Source organism: Gymnogyps californianus, chromosome 1 (genome assembly GCF_018139145.2).
Source record: "Gymnogyps californianus isolate 813 chromosome 1, ASM1813914v2, whole genome shotgun sequence".
Taxonomy (NCBI): Eukaryota; Metazoa; Chordata; class Aves; order Accipitriformes; family Cathartidae; genus Gymnogyps; species Gymnogyps californianus.
The window spans coordinates 91,927,265-91,948,415 of NC_059471.1; the positions used below are offsets into that span (position 1 = coordinate 91,927,265).

General features: G+C 33.3%; 1 protein-coding gene across 2 annotated transcripts in view; it reads right to left on the reverse strand.

The window, feature by feature from the left end:
• DMD (dystrophin) overlaps positions 1-21,151 on the reverse strand; it is a 922,027-nt gene that overhangs the window by 655,966 nt on the left and 244,910 nt on the right. For both annotated transcript variants that reach the window (XM_050904429.1, XM_050904437.1), the window contains exons 33-37: positions 18,689-18,811; positions 17,083-17,220; positions 15,015-15,167; positions 13,895-14,077; positions 2,444-2,638 (exon numbers count right to left, since the gene is read on the reverse strand). In XM_050904429.1, the coding sequence (XP_050760386.1) occupies positions 2,444-2,638; positions 13,895-14,077; positions 15,015-15,167; positions 17,083-17,220; positions 18,689-18,811 (792 nt within the window). The remainder of the gene's footprint in view (positions 1-2,443; positions 2,639-13,894; positions 14,078-15,014; positions 15,168-17,082; positions 17,221-18,688; positions 18,812-21,151) is intronic.

The window sequence follows — 21,151 nt, forward strand, 5'->3', positions numbered from 1 at the left end:
ATTTTTACTGCAGGATAATGACAATGATGAATGCTTTTCCTTGGAAATAAATATTCATCAAGCAGGCTCAGATCAAAACTATACCCTTCCAAAAGCCCACGAATGTGCAAGATCCATTTGCCTCTTCTAAGAGATTTATTTGGGAGGAAGATGGAACTGTGCCCACAAATGCATCTCATAACAATTTAATAGTTCAGTTAAATTAAACCTATGGCAGTACTTACTTGTAACATCAGTAATCAATATTATTAAAGTTGGTGTCAACTCTGATAATGCTAAATATATGTGGGTGAACAACAGATTAGTTATGGATATAAATCAGATAAAGATAGCCCAAATGTACAGCATTAAGAAGCACTAAAAGGAATTCAACTGCCAGTAAACTGCTTGAGGTAGGTCACTGTTTTTCCATCCAATCTAGTAATGAACATAAGTTCATAGACAAGGACCAAGTGGTAGCTCATTAGCCATGATTTACATGGTCTATGTCTTTTTTTGTGCAGAAGAGTCATTCTATCAAAAGAGATTGTTTAAAATGAAGAATGACAATAACATTGGCATGTTGTGTGCTTCAATACTCAGAACCACTTTAATCTACTGGTACTAAATCAGAGGTGGTAAAAGGAATGGCCTACTGTTATTTCACACAGTCCTATTATCAGTTATATGCTTCCTTTGCTCCAATACTTCACTGTTATGCTTCACTACACATACTATACTGCCTTGCTAGGAAACTGAAAACACCCTAATTTTCAAGAGCTAATAAGAATATCTACATATGTGTGTGTATATATATACAGATGCCTAAAATATATGCATGTATAAGAATTACAGACATGATTTTATAGAAGCTAATAACAGCATATGGATGTGGTTTTGTTACATTTCCTCTGTGGGGCAAAGAGATAAATGGGCTCCTACAGAGGACAATTCAGAGCACCTAGCCAGAGCCCCTGCCCTGATTCTCCCTCTAAGCTTCTTTCTTATAGCTGACTGCAGGCAAATTCCAGCCTCTTTAGGCTAACGTTTCCTTTTGTTAAAAGAAACAAGGCTTTCCTCACACAAACATTATTCTGCAAAACCTGATAACTCATTCATCTACTTAGGCTTACAACTTTAATCTTATTCTCTTCTTAGTCAATTCTGTGTTGGAAAAATTCCATCGATTTCAAAGGATTTCACTGTTGCACGTGATCAAGAAACCAGACAGCAATATTTAAAGTCATATCAACAATACTGATTAGCTTTTTCTTAACTACATTATCTACCTACTGGACAATTGTCCTGGTTTTGGCTGGGATAGAGTTAATTTTCTTCTTAGTAGCTGGTGCAGTGCTGTATTTTGGATTTAGTGTGAGAATGATGTTGATAACACGCTGATGCTTTAGTTGTTGCTAAGGAGCGCTTATCCTAAGTTAAGGATTTTTCAGTTTCCCATGCTCTGCCAGCAAGCAGGTGTGCAAGAAGCTGGGAGGGAGCACAGCCAGGACAGCTGACCTGAACGAGTCGAAGGGATATTCCATACCATAGAATGTCATGCTCATTATGTAAACAGGGGGGAGTTGGCTGGGAGGAGCGGATCGCTGCTCGGGCATCGGTCGGCGGGTGGTGAACAATTGCATTGTGCATCACTGGTTTTTTCCTTGATTTTTTCTTTTTTTTTTCCTTTTTTCAGTTATATTCCTTTTCATTACTATTATTATTATTATTTCATTATTATTATTGTTAGTGTTATATTTTACTTTAGTTATTAAATTGTTCTTATCTCAACCCAGGAGTTTTACTTTTTTTTCCCTATTCTCCTCCCCATCCCACTGGGAGCGGGGAAGAGTGAGGGAGCAGCTGCATGGTGCTTAGTTGCTGGCTGGGGTTAAACCACAACAATAGTATTTTCTATTTAGCTAATTAAACTGTAATAATTGCACAGAGTACAGCCCCAATCAGACTTCAAGTTTTTTGGTCTAGCATGGAACAGAACAGCTAAATTTTACTTGCTTTTGTTGCTGTTCTAATAAAAAATATTTTAAGATCAAACACTAAAATAAAGCTGCCAAGATTGGGTATGGATAGGGCTACTTACTAATTACTTCAAACTACAAACACAGAAACAAAACTCTAACCACAAATTCACAACTTTAAATATATAACTGCCCCTCTCCATCCTTTCTCTCCCATTCAAGGATGTACTTTGCAGATACCCTAATTCTCTTGTCTTCCAAATACAGGTGAAACATAAAAATAAATGAATTCTTCAGTGTTCTTATATTTTGCCTCAATGTGCCTTCATATATAAACATCCATATATGCACACATCACAGAGAGGGGCTGAGCACTTATAAAACAGATGTCTCTGAGAGTGAGGGCAGGCTGCCAATATACAGAAGTCCAAAAATAATGTTGTATAACGGAATTCAGTTGTCCTAAGAAAAGCCTTCTATCTTACCTTGAGACACTCTTCTTGTTTGAAGAGATGCTCACAATCCTTAGCCTGCAGAACAGGAGAATTAAGGCGCTCTTCTACTTCAGACAAGGCTTGCAGAAGGTGAAGGATCTCTGCCAGGTACGTAGAAGGCACATGAGTGGTTTCCACAGTCATAGTTTCAGTCACCACAAAAGTTGTATCTTCATGAACTGTTTGCTAGTATAGATATACAACAGAATGCTTCCTTTAGTTTCTTAACACTACTTAAACTTACAACTTAATGCAATTTCCAATTCACAACCCAGAAACAATTAAAAATAATTTCTAAGGACAAATGCAGACAATATTTGAGATTTCTGACATAGATCACTCACACTCCACTAGCCTGTTTGAAATTGCAGGTACTAAAATTAATCCATGCAAAAGTGTACAAACTTTTCTTCTCCTACTCTCCAAAGAAATGAAGATAGGAAATGCAAGAGTACTCTGCGATTACGGTGTTACTGAGATTTTAGTGCTAGTGCCTTTCATTTTAAATCATCATGTTTTCTAAGTCTTTTGGTAACAATCACATCTCTTTAACAATCTGTCCTTCATAATAGAAATTCCATGCATGCCAGGCCTAAAATACGAAATCATTTCAAGGTGTCAAGTAAAATAATGATTTGAGTAATAGACACAATTTCTTAAATAACATGCAACACAAAACAACTATGTCAACTCAGCACTTTCAACACTATACTAAAACCTTTCTCTTTAAACTAGAAAGTACAATTTGGAATTTCATGATTTGAAAGGTCTTTAATGCATTCATATTTCTAAAAGAAATCCCAGCAACACACCTCCTCAGGAAATTCAGTTTGTTTTTTTTTAATCTGGACAAATATGAAATGGACACCCTATTCTGAAAGCACATGCATACACCAAATGTAAAGAAATTCCAGAATTTTTTGGTTCCAAGAAAATAGATAGTTGATATATGGCATTTGGAAAGATACTGACATATAAGGTGACAAAATAGTGACTGTTTATATAAATCCTCTACATTTCTGATTTGATGTGTTTATGGATCATAGATAAAAAGTAATACCAAAAGTGTGCTTTGGAGCAGGGAGAACTGTTATTGCTTTTAACTAAACTCCAAATACTTGACTACCTGCATCTCCATTAGAAAAGGCAGAATTTAAAAGATATAAATTGTTTGTGATTTCGTAAGCACAAGTTATTATTTATTTGTTTTGTCACATCACATAGGATTCCTAGTGTGGGACCAAGATCCGTTGTGCTTGACGTCTGTCTTCTCAAAAATATAAACTTTACTTATTGAGGACCTCAAAGAACTTTTACAAGCAATTGCTGGTAAACTGTCTTTCAAAAATCATATTATTTAGATGCTTCAGTCCTAATACAGATAATCACAGATTTTGGAGCCATATATGTGAAAGACAATGGATCAACTGTCCTGAAGAAAACACTATCATTAGTTAGCTACACAGTATGTAAAAGAAAACAAATATAAACTCTATATTGCACATACTACCTCAGCAAGGTGTTTCATTTTAATTTATCTATTTGCCCTGTCCATCCTTTCATGACTTGTTTCTCTCTTCAGCTACCAGGCTGAGTCATCTGGTTCTTCAATTTTCTTTAGAGTCTTAAAATATGCGTATACACGGTCTAGAAGATGTATGCATATCACATACAAAGGCCATAAAGTTATCTGTAGACTTGTGTTATTCTGCTGCATTTCTTATGCAAATTTAATTCCTTTGCTTACACTTTTCTCACTAAATGACTTTCTCAGTACATCTGCTAACACTGAAACCTCTCTAATTACCATATCACTGCTATAATTTTTATTATTTAAAATAAATTTATTTAAAAAAAAAAGTGTTTGCCCCCCATACATTTCATGAATCACATGTTCTGCAAAAATAACAATTTACCCCAGTAAACCTAAAGAAAAAACTGTCCCAGTTGATTAGAAAATGGGAGATTCCCAACAGGCCACTGAGGCATGCAGCAATATATTTTTATTCCTCAATACTACACTGTGACACTTCTACATGTAGCAAAGAACTTTAGACCCACATAAGGAACATTTTAACTATAATATTTTTCTTTTTGACTGAGAAGACAGAATATTTGTACTCACAGTAAGGAAAAGAGCATGCTAGGTGTGCAAGGTTATTCACTCAAAATGATGTCACATGAATATGTAAAGTGACACACAAAATATAATTAGTTTCTATAGTTGTATTAGTTTAAACTATTTATTTTCAACCCAAATTTAGGCTAATAACTATGTACACATGTATGCATACATGTACACTCATACATGTATATGTGTGTACATAAAATAAAATCTGTGCCTTCTTGCTCTTAATAATTCCTGAAATCAGAAAAAACTCAAGCAGAAATCTGATGTGTGAGCACTTCATGGACATCATGCTTAATTATTTATAGTATTGCCAAAATTGGGTATCTTTCAATCACTGCTACAAAGAACTCATATAAAAGCACTCTTCAAGGCAAAATTAATTAAAATCTGAAGACCGGACTGAACCTTGTATGACATATATGGTTTAGTAATCCCTCAAAATATGTGTAATATTTAACTCCCATCAATGTTAATGAGATGTATGCAACCATATATTCATACTGTCCTTTACAGAAAACTTTACATTCATATTTCTCACAGGCAGATGATTACTCGTATAGTTCTACAGCAAACATGACTCAGGAGATTTCTAGTCCAAGCAAACCATTAATGTTTATATTGTTAGCTAAACTGTAAAGTACTACAACCAGATAAATAAATAAATGGATTGATATTTGAAAGTATCTTTTTTTCCCAGGAGGTAAATATATAGTTTAAAAACTATGACAAAGCATTTTGGTGGTGCAGCAAATCCTCTGTGTTCCACACACCCTCATGCCTTAGAGCCCTCCAAGATATCAAATACACTCGGTCAAGTGGTAAAATGAACAGCTTCGGCAATCCCTTTTTCAGTTGCTTAACAGTGCTTTTGTTTTATTCTGGCTTAGATAATTGCCTCCAGATATGGACTCTCCTCAGGCCGAGGCACTGCTGCATATTGAACTTAGCTGCAGCTTATTTGAACACTTACCCATTGCTCCTTACTAAAGACCTGCTAGCATTCACGCGAATAAGAGACTAACGCAACTAGCACAAACTGGAAATTCTAGCAGTTCTGCTGTTAACTTTTAACCTTCACAACTTCCATTGGTATCTACTTGTTAAGCAAAGAGAAAAAAAAATCATTTCAACTATGATGAGACTAGGACATAAGACTCTCGTACACTGTACTGTGTGTGATATAAGCCAGCTCTTTCAGAAAATACAAAAAAAAAATATAGAGCACTGTGTATCTTAGGCACAGCTGCAATGTTACCATGTCCTGAAGAAAAACAAAATCTAGTAGCATTATGGCATAATTGACTAATTGGAACTACTGGGATTTAGAAAGTGTCTCTTGTTTTAAATAAATTGTGCATACATGTTAATTACTTCTGATAAAGACGGTATAGCTCAATAATTGCAGTAGTTAAAAATTGACAAGTAAAGGAAATCTGTATGTCTCTCTCATGTGACTTTAAACAGATATTTGTAACATTATAAAAGGAATTATTAAAAAAATTAAAGACCATACCTCGTAACCATTTAACAAACACTGCTCAGGCCAGGTACAGTTGTTAGCATTTTGGGGGGCAGGTAAGCCTTTAACTACCAGTGAGTCAAAAGAGATAGCCATTCTCAGTATTAGAAATCAGTAAATAAGCAAATATTTAGGTACTCATGTTACATTTTGGAATGAAAAAAATCAGAACACATTGCAAAATCTACATCCTAGGCTGGTTTTCAACAGATATTTAAAAATGTTATTTAGAATTTTGTAAAGGTTTACCTGGAAAATACTTTTGTAATTGATTTATATGTGTTACCTTCCAGTAGACAAAATGTATTTGGAAGTTTTTATATGCTAACTGTAGAATACATAAATCCATAGAGTTGTTAACCGTTCCTTGTATTCATCTTGTAATATTTTTCACAGCTGAAAAAATACGTACAGACATTATAAAGGAAGTATCTAGTTGACACTTTAGAAGATTAAACTCTTCTACACAGTCCTATATCCTTGTAGTCATGATGTCCAATTGTGACAGTCTCTATTGATTCTGTTAAACCAGCATTATGTACTCAAATTCGCCTGCACAGCAGGAAATACCCAAAAGAATGGAAGGAATTTCAGATTATTTTTTACTCAAAACAGAATTTCAAAATTGTGTTTCTCAGACAGTTGTAAGCTATAGAGAAGAAACAGTGTATATAGTGGCAGAACAAGCTTCTAGACCATATGCTGGAAGGCAGCCTTCCTAGGAACAGACATTGGTCAATGCCAATTTATTTAATGGCTGATTTATTAAGACTACAGAAGTGCCCTAATCTTAGACAGCATTTATACACAAAGCTTTAGGGCTGTCTTGAATAATAATATGTGTAACTACTGACTGATCACCAAGGAACAAATTAATGTTAAATAAAGCACAGATATGTTAGAATACAGTCTATTGATGTCTAAATTGACTAACCCATTTTGAAATTGACTGTTGATCTGTGGTGCTAACTTTCCAGATATTTATGCAAACTACATGTGTTAGCTGTTTGTTGAGATAATTTAGAAAATAATCTAAAAATACCATTAAAGTACCACATTAGTGTTGAACGCTAACAGCTTCAAAGAGCAAGGTCCTGAAGCTTAAACATTGACACCTTCCAGAAATGTTAAAAGGCATTACCTAATTATTTTCCATCTTTATTTCTTAAGATAACCTTAATCTACATTTATAGAGATGCAATCATACAGAATAATAATAGGGTTTGTCACTTAGGCTGATTTTGTTACTCCAAGACATAGATTTTTTTTTAAATAATGTAAATGAAATTGCTGTCAATCCAGCAGTTTTGAAAACTAATTAAATATACGTACATAGATATTCAGCACTTGCGCTGTACATTGTCCTGGTTTCGGCTGGGATAGAGTTTACTTTCTTCTGCACCTTTATGAGTATACTCAGATGCATCCATGCAAAAAAACCCAACAACAACAACAAAAATCCACAAGTGACGCTGACATGCTGAATTGTAGACAGGAGATGAACATCATCTCTTCAAAAGATACTGTCACTTAGGGCCTCTGCAGAAGGTCTTTTCCCTTATTTTTTAATTCAATATTATAGCCAAGTAATTTTGACACCAAATTCCTCACCATGTAATTTATTATGTTAATAAATTATGATATAATATATCAGAGAAAATAAGATGGTAATTAGCTGCCTTGTTTCCCAAATAGCTAGGTAATTATAAGGAAGAAAATACTATACTAGTGTAGTGCTCAGTTTTGTCCAAAGAAAATTGAAGGGAGAGACAACTGGGTGCTGTCGCATATGATTCTTTAACCAAAGGCTGTTGGTCTTGTTTCCATCTCAACCATACAGAGAACAGTAAGAAAAGCCTGTGGCGTGGCTAAGACTACATCTTATAACCACCTTATATAATTTAAAGACAGCATCCTAAACCAGCCTTAGTCCAAGTTGCAGCAAGAGTTTTCATTCCTATGTGACGAGGTAAAGATGTCGAGTTTCACTTTTAAACTAGAGACTGTTATTTAGATCACTTGATTAAAGTTTATAACAGATAATGAAAAATGGCAGAGAAAATGCTTTTCTGTAAAGTTCTGTCATCTACAAGACAGGGTTTTTTAACTTCACTCTATTGAAATACTATAGATTTGCAGTGATGATAGTGAATACTGTACAGAATTAATAAGGAAATAGGAGAGGAGACAAATATGCTTTAGAAGAACTCAAAATACTGTAGTAAACTGGTCCGCTTTTATACAAGCTTATAGATGGTCTTCACTCAAATTACCACAACACTGTATGCATTCATTTTAGACACAGAGAAGGTAAAGTGCATTTTAAAATGCATCTATAAAACTAGCTCTTCTTCAGCTCTATCAAAGACAATATTCATCTTCAGCGTACTTCCCATACCTTTCTTATCTTAAATTAGACATAAAACTGAAGTATTTCAAATACATTAAATTATTTAGAATAAATTTTCTAATAGCAATTTCCAGGTTGATGGATGCTAGAAAATGGGTGTAAACATTCAGCTGTGATTCTCTTCCCAAAGATTCTCATTCATCCTCGCCCCTTTTGCAGACCACAGTCAAAAAAGCCCAGTCTTTAGCTGTGCTGTGTAAAGTTATTTGTTTAAAAAGCTGCCACTGTAAATGTCAGAAAAGTTAAACGGTGTTACAGGATCACCTCTGTCCTGTATTTAAGAGACCCAAAGTGCATAGGTGAAACAGATACTAATCCATCACTGTATAGTTCTTTCCTTTGTCCAGCAGGTAATTTCCTATTTTGCTTTTCTAATGCTTTTTCTCTCTTTTATTCATCCTCTATCCCATTCATTGTAGGAATACTGAAGAATTAGTTTGCCCCTTCTTCCTGGCAACCATTACTTGTTTATTTACCCCAAGAAATATTTAAGCAAGGATAAGAGAAGAAAACTACTTCATTCCAATGCTGCTGGTTGTGAAAACTGTGGAAAACAACTATCGAAAACAACGGTAGCACATTACCACTGAAGTATCCATGTTATTTAGATGCAGACAGATAATTAAGACACCAAGTCCTGTGTTTATCTAACCATGACAGATTTATTTCAATTAATGTTGGATTTATATTTTAGAAAATATCTTTATATATAAACATTTTAACAGTTAAAAAAAAAGTTTAAATTCTATTAAATGAACTAAATAGAGCTCCACAGGGAAATGCTAACTGAAAACTGCAAGATGCCCTTAAAAGACTGAACCTAAACTCTTGAATTTCAGGTGTAACTTGATCAGTCCTTAATCTGGTTCCAGAAGTTGATCACATACTCTCTCACCTGAAGTGATCATCCAGTTAGGAGACAGGTATTTTGAATTTCTGAATGCTTTACAGAATCTTAAACAGAATAATGTCTTTTATTTGGAAAAATAAAGCTTATGATATTTAGTTCATAGTAAGGACTAAGAGTACTGGTATTTTATCCATGTTGCAGATAACTATTGAACTGTTCAGACGAAATCACTTACCTTATAGAAATAAACACGTTTTGTATAGCTATTTTCCTTATTCATTCTTGTTCAATGCACAGTCTAATTGGTATGAAAAAGACAGTCTCTCCTGATGTTTATCATTTAATCAATTTTATTATTTTTCCCAGTATGGCCAAAATCCAGGCCCAAATGTTTCAGTAGTAAAATGACCATAAATTTCAATAGAATGTTTGTGTGTCACCAATGAAATTGCTGAAATGACTTAGGTAAGCCTATTTTTTTGCTTGTATGTACATCAACAGGTACATAATTTTGAGAGCTGTTAATAGGTTGCAAGAACAATATTCCTCTTGTCCTAAAAATACTCTGGCTTACTATTTACAGCATGCATAGTTCAGCCAAGAGAGGAAAAGGAAAAAACCACCATATGTGACATCAGAAAGAATGTTGGATAGCTTGATAAAATATGGTAATAGGACATATGAAATAAGAATTTATAGTGTAGGCTCTGCACCGGTGTTCATCTACAAAATGTTTTCTCATGATAAAGGCCTTCAATACTCTCTACATGCAGTGTAATTTCAGTCAGCTCAATAAAATCTAAACTGAGCCATGACACAAAAATGTTCATAGACTGCTGAAATGAAAGCATGGGAAAAAGCCTTCTATAAAACAGGCATTAACTAAAGCTAATTTAATTAAATGTAATCAATATATCAACAACTGGTTTTGATCCTGATTTGAATTAAACTATCTGAATCTACCTTTTTCTCTGCAACAGATAACTTTTTATCACCCTGGAGCAGTGGCATAAACTGTTGCAGAAAAATAGTAACGGGAAGATTTAGGTTTAGACTGTAGCAAAGGGGATTGGTAACATTTCTGAAAATACTGCGTGACTGCCAAGGCTTAATGATTTTAGATTCTGCAGAGAAAATCTAGAAATAAATGACCCTTGACTTCTCTAATGTTATAATTTTTACTGAAATGATTTTTTTCAAAAACAAACATGTAATTTTAATATGTAAAATTGCATACTGCTCTAGGATTAAACTTTAATGGCTTTTTTTTTGAAGAGTATCTTAAGCTTCCATGAATTTCAATGGGATTTAGTGGTTAATCATTTTAAAACATGACGGTAAAATATTCCACTCTGTAATAAGTGATTCAGATTTCACAACTGCAGTTACTACCAACTGATTTCAAAAGGAAATTTTTAGCAGAAATGAAGTAGAACACTAAACTTTTCTTAACACTGGAATCAGAAATCTGCCTGACTGAAAAACTGAATTTTCTGCCCACTGTTTATTTTGCCACATATAAATAAAGACACCAGCTGGGAGAAGAAACTTGTAAGACAACAGGACCTCCAAAAACTTTTTCCACTCAGTGTCATTTTAGGTTTTGTGCAGTTGCATTTATGTATTTGTGTACCATGTTTAATCTGTTATTGCAATAAACCCGCCTTTTTCCCTACAGAATGTCACACATTAGTCTCTGACAATTTTCACATAAAGAGATGACCACTATATCAAACTGAATAATGTCTCAAAATTGGCATTAATCAGAACATGCAGTGTTTGAGGTAATATAACTACATCATACCTTATTATCAAAAGTGGTGAGAGAAAATTCCTTTTTATAAATATACAACCATATATATTTGTCAGTTAGTTGCTGGATATTTACTGCTACTTATTTGTGAGACAACCAGAATTTTATGGGAATCTACCATGCTAGAGAGAATCAATTCTTATATGGTTATGGTTTCTATATCCTTCTGACAGGTGTTCCAAACAAATATTGGGGAAAAGTAAAATCCAGAGGAGCATGATCATTCTAATTTACACTTTGATATTAGAAATATATTAGGTCCAACAAAGGTAAGAAATGCAAATCTGTCATTACATCACATAATTAAAAGTCTTCTTCAATGCAGTCTTGCTATGTTTATTCAATGAATCATAATGAATTGCAAGATATACAGTACAACTAAATCCTCATTGATTTATAATAACAACTTTCAATTGTTAAATAACTCTGTTATTGAATACATAATCAATTATAAATAAAAAATGCAGCAGTTTTCTGTTTCTTTTGCTTTAAAAGTAAGTTCCTTTTTGTATTTTTATTATATGGTTTTATTCAGTTGGCGGTTAACAGAAAATCTCTGTGAAAGTTATTTTTGCTCGTATATGCGTGTATTCAAGTGAATAGTTTGAATTTTCATTTTTCTTTTGTATTTTAAAGTCTTGCACAAACAATTAATTAATCCTCACAACATCCCTGTGAGGTAGGTACTTAGGCTGTATTAAAAAAGAAAAAAAAAGGACTCGAGAAATTCACTTTGTTTCACTGATTCAGCAAAGCCAAAACAGTAACAAGGCAGTTGTACTTCTCACTCTCATTTGAGCCACGAAAATATACTGCCTCTCACCAGTTTCAGTAGCTTCTGTAAAACTTCTAAAATATTTCATATGAATATCACCTTGGTCATTGTCAGCAGAGCAAGATATTTTTCATGAGAAATGAGAAGGATACAGTAATTAACCTGTACACATGTACATTTCATTGAATAATGACCTCATTCCCCAGATAAATACTAACAAGTAGCCTTCTTGCATGAAATATTTGAGAATATTTAAAAATTTAACCATTACAAGGATAGAAATATATTATATAAATAATGTATTTTAACAACAAAAATACATGTAATGGTTACATGGCTTTAAAAAGCTGATGACTGTATTCCTTTGACCAATTCAAAAGCACATGTGTTGATGTATCTACCTTACATATTTTAAAGAAAAATATGCTAATATATAGTTTTATTGATTTGCTAGTAAAATTTTATAACGGATATACTCATCCTCTGTCCTGGTAGGTGGTGGGTGACATAAAAAGCACATTTACAGCAGAATGTTTTTATATAAATTGCATGCACATTCTTATTTCTTACTTGCTTATCAAAGGAACAAATATATTCATTATAAAAGACTCATTTACAAGACAAAGTAAAGCCTGCTCCAGCTCCATGCCAATATAAATGATTTGCAACTGATTACATCCATCAAGTTTAATATAAACCATAGTAATCTGAAAAGAGTAATCAGATGGAACAAGATTTAATAACATACAAAACACAGTTAATGTTTCTCTGATTGTTTCCATTAACTGCATAGCTATCCCAATTATTATTTTTATATATACTTTATGTAATTTAGTAGTAGAAAAGTTAAAAATACACAATACACTCAGTACATTAAATACGAGGACTCTATTGACCAAAAGGTTATACATTATTACTGATTTTTGGAACTTTTTTTTTTTTTTTAAACATAGTCGACCATATATCAATTAGAAATAACACTTCATGTATTTAAATTTTCATTACCCTGTCAGTATGTCCCTTCTGCAATCTACGTGCATTTAAAAATAAATAAATAAAATTATATTTTGTTGAAACACCCCTTTACCACTATCACTTTTAAGGTTACAGAAGAGCACATAATGCAACAACTTCCTTGAGAGCAAATCTTGTCTTTCTTCATATAAAATCAAAAGCCCAGAAGACAATGAGCAAAGTAGTAGGAATGGCAAGGAAAAACTGCCACATAAATGCAAAAGCGATCTCTGGTAACCTTCTAAATAGGTAACACCCAATACGTGTTTTGATGATAAACCTGAAATAGCCCTTTTATTTATCTAGTTATGGCAGCATGTATAAACCAGTAAGAATAATTATATTTTATATACAACTAAACAATTCAAAATGAGAAGACACGAAGTTGGTTCATAAAATTATGTTTTCATCCTGTCAAATATAAAAGTACACTTTCTTGCAAAAACTCCTTTGAGAATTCAAGCATTTGAAGAGGAGGCCATGTACATATAGTGTCATAAGAATTTTTTTAATCTCTTCCTAAAGTGGGTATAACATGTTATGGACAAATAAAAAACCAATTAAAATTGGCATGGGATGGGTAGTTTGAAAAAGACAATTTTTGTGTTTTACACATTCATTGAACAAAATGCATGGCAAACTGATGTTTTTAAACTGGAAAATGTTATGGAAAAATAATGAGGCAACAGAAATAAACATGAATTTTTCATTGCTGAGTTTTTTGTAATTGGCTGATTTAACTTAAGGGCAATTTTAAGACCAAAGCAGAGAACTATTGTATTAGAATATAAAGATTCCCCCACTTGCAGACAATAGGGTTTTTCTTATTAATATCTGAAGAGTTGACACTGACCCTGAAGCTCTCATTGTTAGTACGATGCTGTTAGTAGTAGCAGTTGCAAACATATGGGTTTGCCAGTAACAACTCACAATTTGTGCATAGTTGAGTCTTCGAAACTGAGCAAATTTGCTCTCAAAATCTCGCCAGCGCTTGCTGAGCTGTATCAGGGTTGGCTCCACTGCTTTTGCAGCCCCATCCTTAGACAAGCGTTCAGCCTGCCTGTGCACCGCATTCAGATCTTCCTTCTTCTTCTCCAATTCTCCATCAATCTCCTAGTGAGCAAAACCAATACAGGGCCCAGGACAGTTAGCTAACTAGATCAATCAAATTAAAATTAGCAAAATACTTCTGTCAGAAATTCCATTTCCATTTTATTGTTACAATTAAAATTTACAGCTATTTCATGTCTTATTTTACATTTAAACAAAACAAAAATAACCAAAATTGAAGAACCTTCTTGGAGGTTGGCTGTAGAGCCAATCAGCTCTAACAGTTAGTACACACTGAAAACCAGTTAGCAAAGGCCAACAGTTTCCAATTCCAGATTCTTGCTAGTACACTGTGATGGGCAATTGGAGAAATTCTATTCTCAATAAGGGTCAGCATATTCAGGACAAATAGTGTTTGGACACCTTACAAATATATTATTTGACTCTTTAATACATTACTTAACTCCTATTTTACTCTGTGGGAAACTCAACAGAGAATGAAGCAAAGAAAGACGATGCAAAATAAACTAGGAAAACATTTGACAGTATGTAAATAAATCTATAGAGTTTGACAGTGACATATGAACATGTTCTGATGAAAATGAATGTGCTAACATGAGACAGAGGTCATCCATATATCGGTAAGTCATTTGTTCATCTGGAACAAAGATACATAAAATCAATTACAATTTTTACTAGAAAACAGTTGATGCTTCTTAATACATTGCACACTTTCCATATTATCGACAAAAGATTTTATTTAGTGTGTTTCAAATTATTTATATAACATTCTGTATAACAAACAAATACAAGATATAGTATAACAAAGAAATGTCAGTTTGAACACAGATAATTAGGGTTTGTTTTACTATAAATAGAAATAAAGAACTGAACTGATAATATTCTATATCTATTGGAATATTTGTTGCATTTGCTGTCTGTTAAATTGATAAACTATCACTCAAAAAGATCTAACATTGCCATCCCAAAACAACATTACCTTTAGCTTCTGCTCATCTTTGTGGTCTGGTAGACTGGCTAACTTTTTCTCAATGTCATCCAGCCATGTCAGTAGGTCATCAGCCTGCCTCTTGTACTGATACCATTGATGAGAAATCTCTAAAGCCTTTTTTCTTCTTTGAGATCTCAAGTCCTGTTCATAGTGCAGACATTATTAGAATATGAATTAAAGGGTTATAAAATATTAATTGGCATGTGTGCACACTGAAGGGAAAGAGTGCAAAAGACCACTTTTTTTTTTAATTAAATGTTGATATTTAAATCAAGTATATAAGTATCTCGACACAGCATATTTTCTTCAGTTTAACAGATTATTTTTTCTTTTAAAGGAAGTTACCTAATTAAGGGTTGTTCGCATGTTGAATAAACCACTGAGACAGTCACCAATATTCAGAGAAGTTAAGACTCTTACATAAATGTCAATATTTTATATAAAACACTTCTGCTCAGAATACTTACTGGACAGATGGAAACACAGCCCACTTAGTATCTACCCATAAGTGGGCTTCCTGTGTTTTGTGGTCTCCTGTGAAATTCTAGCCTGCATGCAAACTCTGTAGCTATTCACAAGAAAATAATTTCAGTGCAGAAATCTATGCAAAGACAGGCTTCCTTTTTCTAAATTAAATACCATTTACATAACAAATGTCTTGTGTTTATGACTCAGCTTTATAAAAGTGTTAAAACTTCTCTTTAACAGGAAGGTAAAAAAATGTTATTTTATTTCATATAAATATTATTAAATATACTCCTTTTGCATTTGCTTTAACTGCTTAACTTCACCCATACAGAATTCAGAAAATATTTTCATAACTATAACTTCTTCTTAAGAAGTAAATTAAAAAATTACTCGTACATTTTATATAAAAATACTCAGATGAATTCACCTCAACCATTCTTGAATTTTATTTGACAAGGCTGAATGCCTTAACTGAGTCACCCAAAGGAAAATCAATCACTCTATTCCATAAAAACAGCCAGTAAGGATCTGGTCAATAGCATAGTTCTAGAAACACTTTTCTTGTTTCTCCTCCATAAAAATTATGAATTACTTGGAACAGTCAAAGACACACCTAACAGATTTCAAGTTTCTTTTAAATGTGGACAAAACAATGGTATATTTCAGCTGTTCTTTTACTGAATTCAAACAGATCTGCAAAACTGTAAAAATTAGAATGAAATCCACAGGAAAGGAAAGATGCTGCTTAAAAATAAGTAATAATAAAATGTAACCATGCCATGTTCCCCAAGCCAAGAACAACTTAATCCAAATTTTCAAAAGAAAGGAAAATTCTGCTTGCCAACAAGATGAAAAATTCTTCTATGGTAGCCAGAGCCTACAGCTCCAGGTAGGTGACCAAGGTGACTTTCCAACTGTAAGATTCTTTCTTTCCTCACTTTTTTTTTTCCCTGGAAAGATGACACTCCCAATTACAACTATTAGCTTGTCCAAATAGGTCTCACTGTGGATGTTTCTAGGAACAGTATCATACAGTTATGCCTCCAGAAGTGTGGTAACACAGAATTTTGATATGTGACTTTGGTTTTCAGCCTCTTAGCTGCTAGGTCTATTGGTGCTACCACATACCCTATTCTAAAGGGGCTGGAGCCACTTTCCCCACTAAAGAACATAACACGTAAATCTTTTACTAAAGGACAAAACAACTTATTCATTGCCAGAAGTATGTTATACAACTGAAAATACGTTTGTGAGAACTGATTCTAACTAGGTCTTGACTGCTGTTGGAGAAACATAAAACACGCATAATGTGTTAAAAAAAGAATTATTATCAAAGAAATCATTGTTGTCCAACTGGCAATCACACGGTTGTAACACTGAGGGCAAAACACTACTTGTTAAGCTGAAGATTTAAAATGTCTTTTCCAAGGCATCAAGAGAAGTATATAAGAAAATATATGTTTATAGCCAAATAGTTTTAAATTACTCATCTCTAAATAGTAATGAAGATTCATTTAACAGAACAATGCCCTGAAATGAAGAAAAAAATGGTTTTAGTAGCATGTGCTTATAATTGTAGCTCCTATACCTTGAGAGCATTATGTTTAGTCTGCAACAGCTGCTGTTTTATCTTTATTTCCTCCCGTTTTCTCTCATCTGTGACTCTCTTTTGAAGCGTGTCGCCCCTTTGCAGCAATTCTTTCACTGTGCTCTCATCGTCTTCACTCTGATTTAAAAAAAATAGCAAGTATAATGGGCATTTTAATCTAATTATTACTTAAGTACTAGGAGATACAGACATATAAAACTACACTTCCTCTGCTAAGGTAATCATCTAACAGCTACCTGCAGTTCTATACTGAAGACCGAGGGGTACAAGTAAAACAGCACTTGAAAACCTACAGATGTTTGATATTAGATTTTGTGCAGCATCCAGGAAAACAGGATGAAAACATTAAAGGCAAAAAGGTAAAATATATTTTACTTTAAAACAAAACAAAAAATATATATCTAAAATATTCTAAATCACTGTCAGTAGTCACTGAAATTGCCAGTACGCTAGGAGGCCGTGTAATTCCTGACCATTTCATGTATCATCACAGTGCAAAACAGCTATTCTGGCAGGGAAAATGATACCACTAAGTACTTTTTACATAGAAGTTGAATCTATGCCAGAGCTTCTGGGAGTGTATCTCTTGAACCACACTAAATGTCTGATGTAAAGAAAGGGAACAAAATATGCTCAAGTAGTGAAAACTGCCCTGTCAAACTTGATTCACTTAGAATTTACCACTGCACTACGTACTGCCTTAAATTTTACTTTTCCTGCATAAAAAAAAAGAAAGAAGAAAAAAAGTCCTGTAAAGATTCCTTTCAGCATTGATATAAAATAGCTATCTTTTTGAAGAATTCCTTAAAAGGAAAAGAATATTGACTCTTTATACTGCTTGTAAAGAAATACATATTTGATCTCGCTGAGGACTCACAAAGAGAGGGTCCTAAAGATGAATCCGTTATTGCCCAGCCAAGAAACGTCATCCCTCTGAAAATCACTCTGGATTTTCTGCAACACCACAGTGGCAACAGCAACAACGCACAGCAGTATTTTACTCCTCTCTTTTTTCTTTTTTTTTCCCCCCTCCTAATATGCATAAATGGTTTTACTACTTGCAAAGAGCAAACATGAGTAATAAAGCTTACTACATCCACAAAAACTATTTACAATAAATGGTGTAATCAGATTGTTTAATAACTAATTGGCAAGTGGCATTTCTTTCAATGATCATTGCCTAGTATTTGTTTTTAGTGAATGTCTTCTTTTACTATACTAACCATTTAGATACCTCATTCTGAGTTTTCTTCGTCTTTATACTGCTACAGAGATTTTAATATTCATTCCCTATTCTGTAATATTGCTGGTACTAGTATAGGACTGGTAGATAGTATTGATGTTTTACTTAGTGCTTTCACAAGGGTTGAAAAATGTTTTTCTTATAAACTAACAATTAACTTATCACTAAAACTTTTACTTAATGCTAACGTGGGACTTTTGATTTTATAATATATTATCACAGTAAAATTTTGTCCAAGTCATATCTAAAGATCCTAACACAAATATGGAAGTTTCTAATTTTCACTCAGGTTTTTTCATCTCCCTGCCTACTTCACTCAGACTTCCATTTCAACCAAATTACCATATCTTTATTGAAGTCCTCCTCTTTCAGATTCACCCCCTGCTGAATTTCAACCTCCAGTGGTTCAAGCATTTTTTGTATATCGAAGTCAAATTGCTCCAATTCCTTCAAAGGAATGAAGGGCTAAAATGGGAGAAATACAAAGATTATGTATTTAAATCACATACTTAATAGTTATATTAGAAACATAAATGAAAAGAGACATCTATTCTACCCCCTGTTGCTAAAACAATGGTAGACTTTCCATCATGTGGAAAAATATCTACACCATACAACTCAAAGTACCCAAAGATACAAGTAAAGATAGGTATTTAACAATACTGTAGAATTTCCATAGAAGAAAACATAAGAATTCTATAGTGAGTGAAAATTTTAAAAAAATTATATTCTCACATTTGTGTGTAAGAACAAGTTCAGATAAACAGTGTAACATAATGATTTGTCTAAAAAATTAAACATTGACACTACTTGGCTAAATTTGGTTTGTCAGAATTTACTCACACAGCAACAAGCAATCCATTCAGATGAAAAACCATCTACTACTACCAATTGAGAAAAATTTCATGATAATTTGTTTCAGTTTTTTGAAATCATTGCTCTCTCACAAAGAATAGCAAAAATGCCAGGTGAATTACACAAAATAAAAGACAGATAATCTTTGTGTAAGATATTCCCCTAACAATATTTTGTAACATTAAAAAAATCAACAAAACTTCACTAAAAGAGCTTGTGTTTCAAAAAAGCCTCAACAAAAATGCAGGACCAAAAAACCCTCAACCAAACAAACCAGACACAATTCCTCCAAAATGAACACAGTATAATTATGGTGCTTTAGCTTAGCGTTCAGTTTTAAACTCTAAAACAAGTGCCACTTATTAACAACAGTACACTACCCTTTATCTACATGATACCCGAGTGCCTGTGGATAGTTTAATGTACAATATGCAATATATTTATTAAGTGCATTGCAAAGGATCAACAGAAAAGTTTTTCTTCTTTCAAAGCTTTAAATGCAAAAACAAGCAACAAATTCTTGATGATTCTTGCATAAAATTTAGATTTAAAGGTAATTAATCTTTATGATGTTCTAGGAACTCTTGGACATACAACTGTCTTCTTGCTAAAGACATAAGCACATTATATTCTAATCAGTTCTCTTTTACTCTTCCCTCCAATACAACTAGTATTTATTATAAAGCAAAAGTTTGTAATGAAGATGGTAACAATCAAAGTTAATCAATTAAACCAAGAGAGACTGGACATCAACTGTAATCTGTTCTCAGCTGTTCCACAGATGACCTGGGAGAATTAGGGTTAATTATTAGGGTTAATTAAAATGCCTTAATTGTATCCGGTTGATTGTTTTAATGACAAAGATTTTGCGCACTTATGAAAATTAATGGTAATATAATAATGTACAATACTTATAGAGAATAATACTGTGCTCGCAAATTTTCATCAAGAAGGTCAGAATTACACTCAGCAAGCACTTCAACTGAGGTAGAAATAATAGCAAACTACACAGCAATTTCTTCTCAAACGCTCTGAAGGATGTCTTCAAAAGTACTTAAATCTCACTAAAAGACAAATCAACTAATAAAACTGGAATATAAAATTACTAATCTCTGACAAACGCTAAAAACAGTAACAAAAAGGAAAACGGAAGGAAAAATACTAAATGCAATTCCAATAATTGAATGAGGTTCAAAGACCACTTGAAAATGTTAAATCTCATTTTAGTACTCTATGATCATTTTGTTAATTCAGGACACAACAATTATGTACTACCGTTTACTGACTTCACAGGTCATTTCTTATTTACTTCACTGTTGTACTGATAATTGTTAGTATTTGAAAAAATATAGCTAATTTGAAAATCGATGAGAATTGATTGAAAATAGATTATGAGAGCTTACTATCCTCTTGAATTGATTTGTTAATGTTATTCACCGAGTGAATAATTTTACCTAAGTATGAAAAAAACCCAAAACACTTAGGAAGCATAATATCACCCCATAAGAATAATAATTTTTCAGCCTATGAAGCTGAAATCATGACTAAGGGAAGTGCAGTTACCTATATTATACAGGTGGACAAAACGAGGCACACAGCAATTTAGTCCTTTATCCAAACACATACAGCAAGTCAGTAGAACCGCCAAGAATTCAGACAAGCTTTTGCCTCTCTATCTTATGCAATACCTATTACTATAGATATCCTTTGTGAATCATACCCTAGCTGTCCATTCCCCACGGTCCTGGAAAAGGTCCCCTAAATTCTAATTTACTGTTAAAATTATGTGCTGTAGTAATTCCTCTCGTCTTGCTAGGTACATTTTATATAAAGCTTAGCGAGGTGCTGCCATTCCAGCTCATCTTGCCTATACAATCATAAATGGGAGAACACCTGAGAGAGAAAGTTGCCAGGTGGAAGAGGTTTGCAGGCTGTGTTCTGAAGGCACTT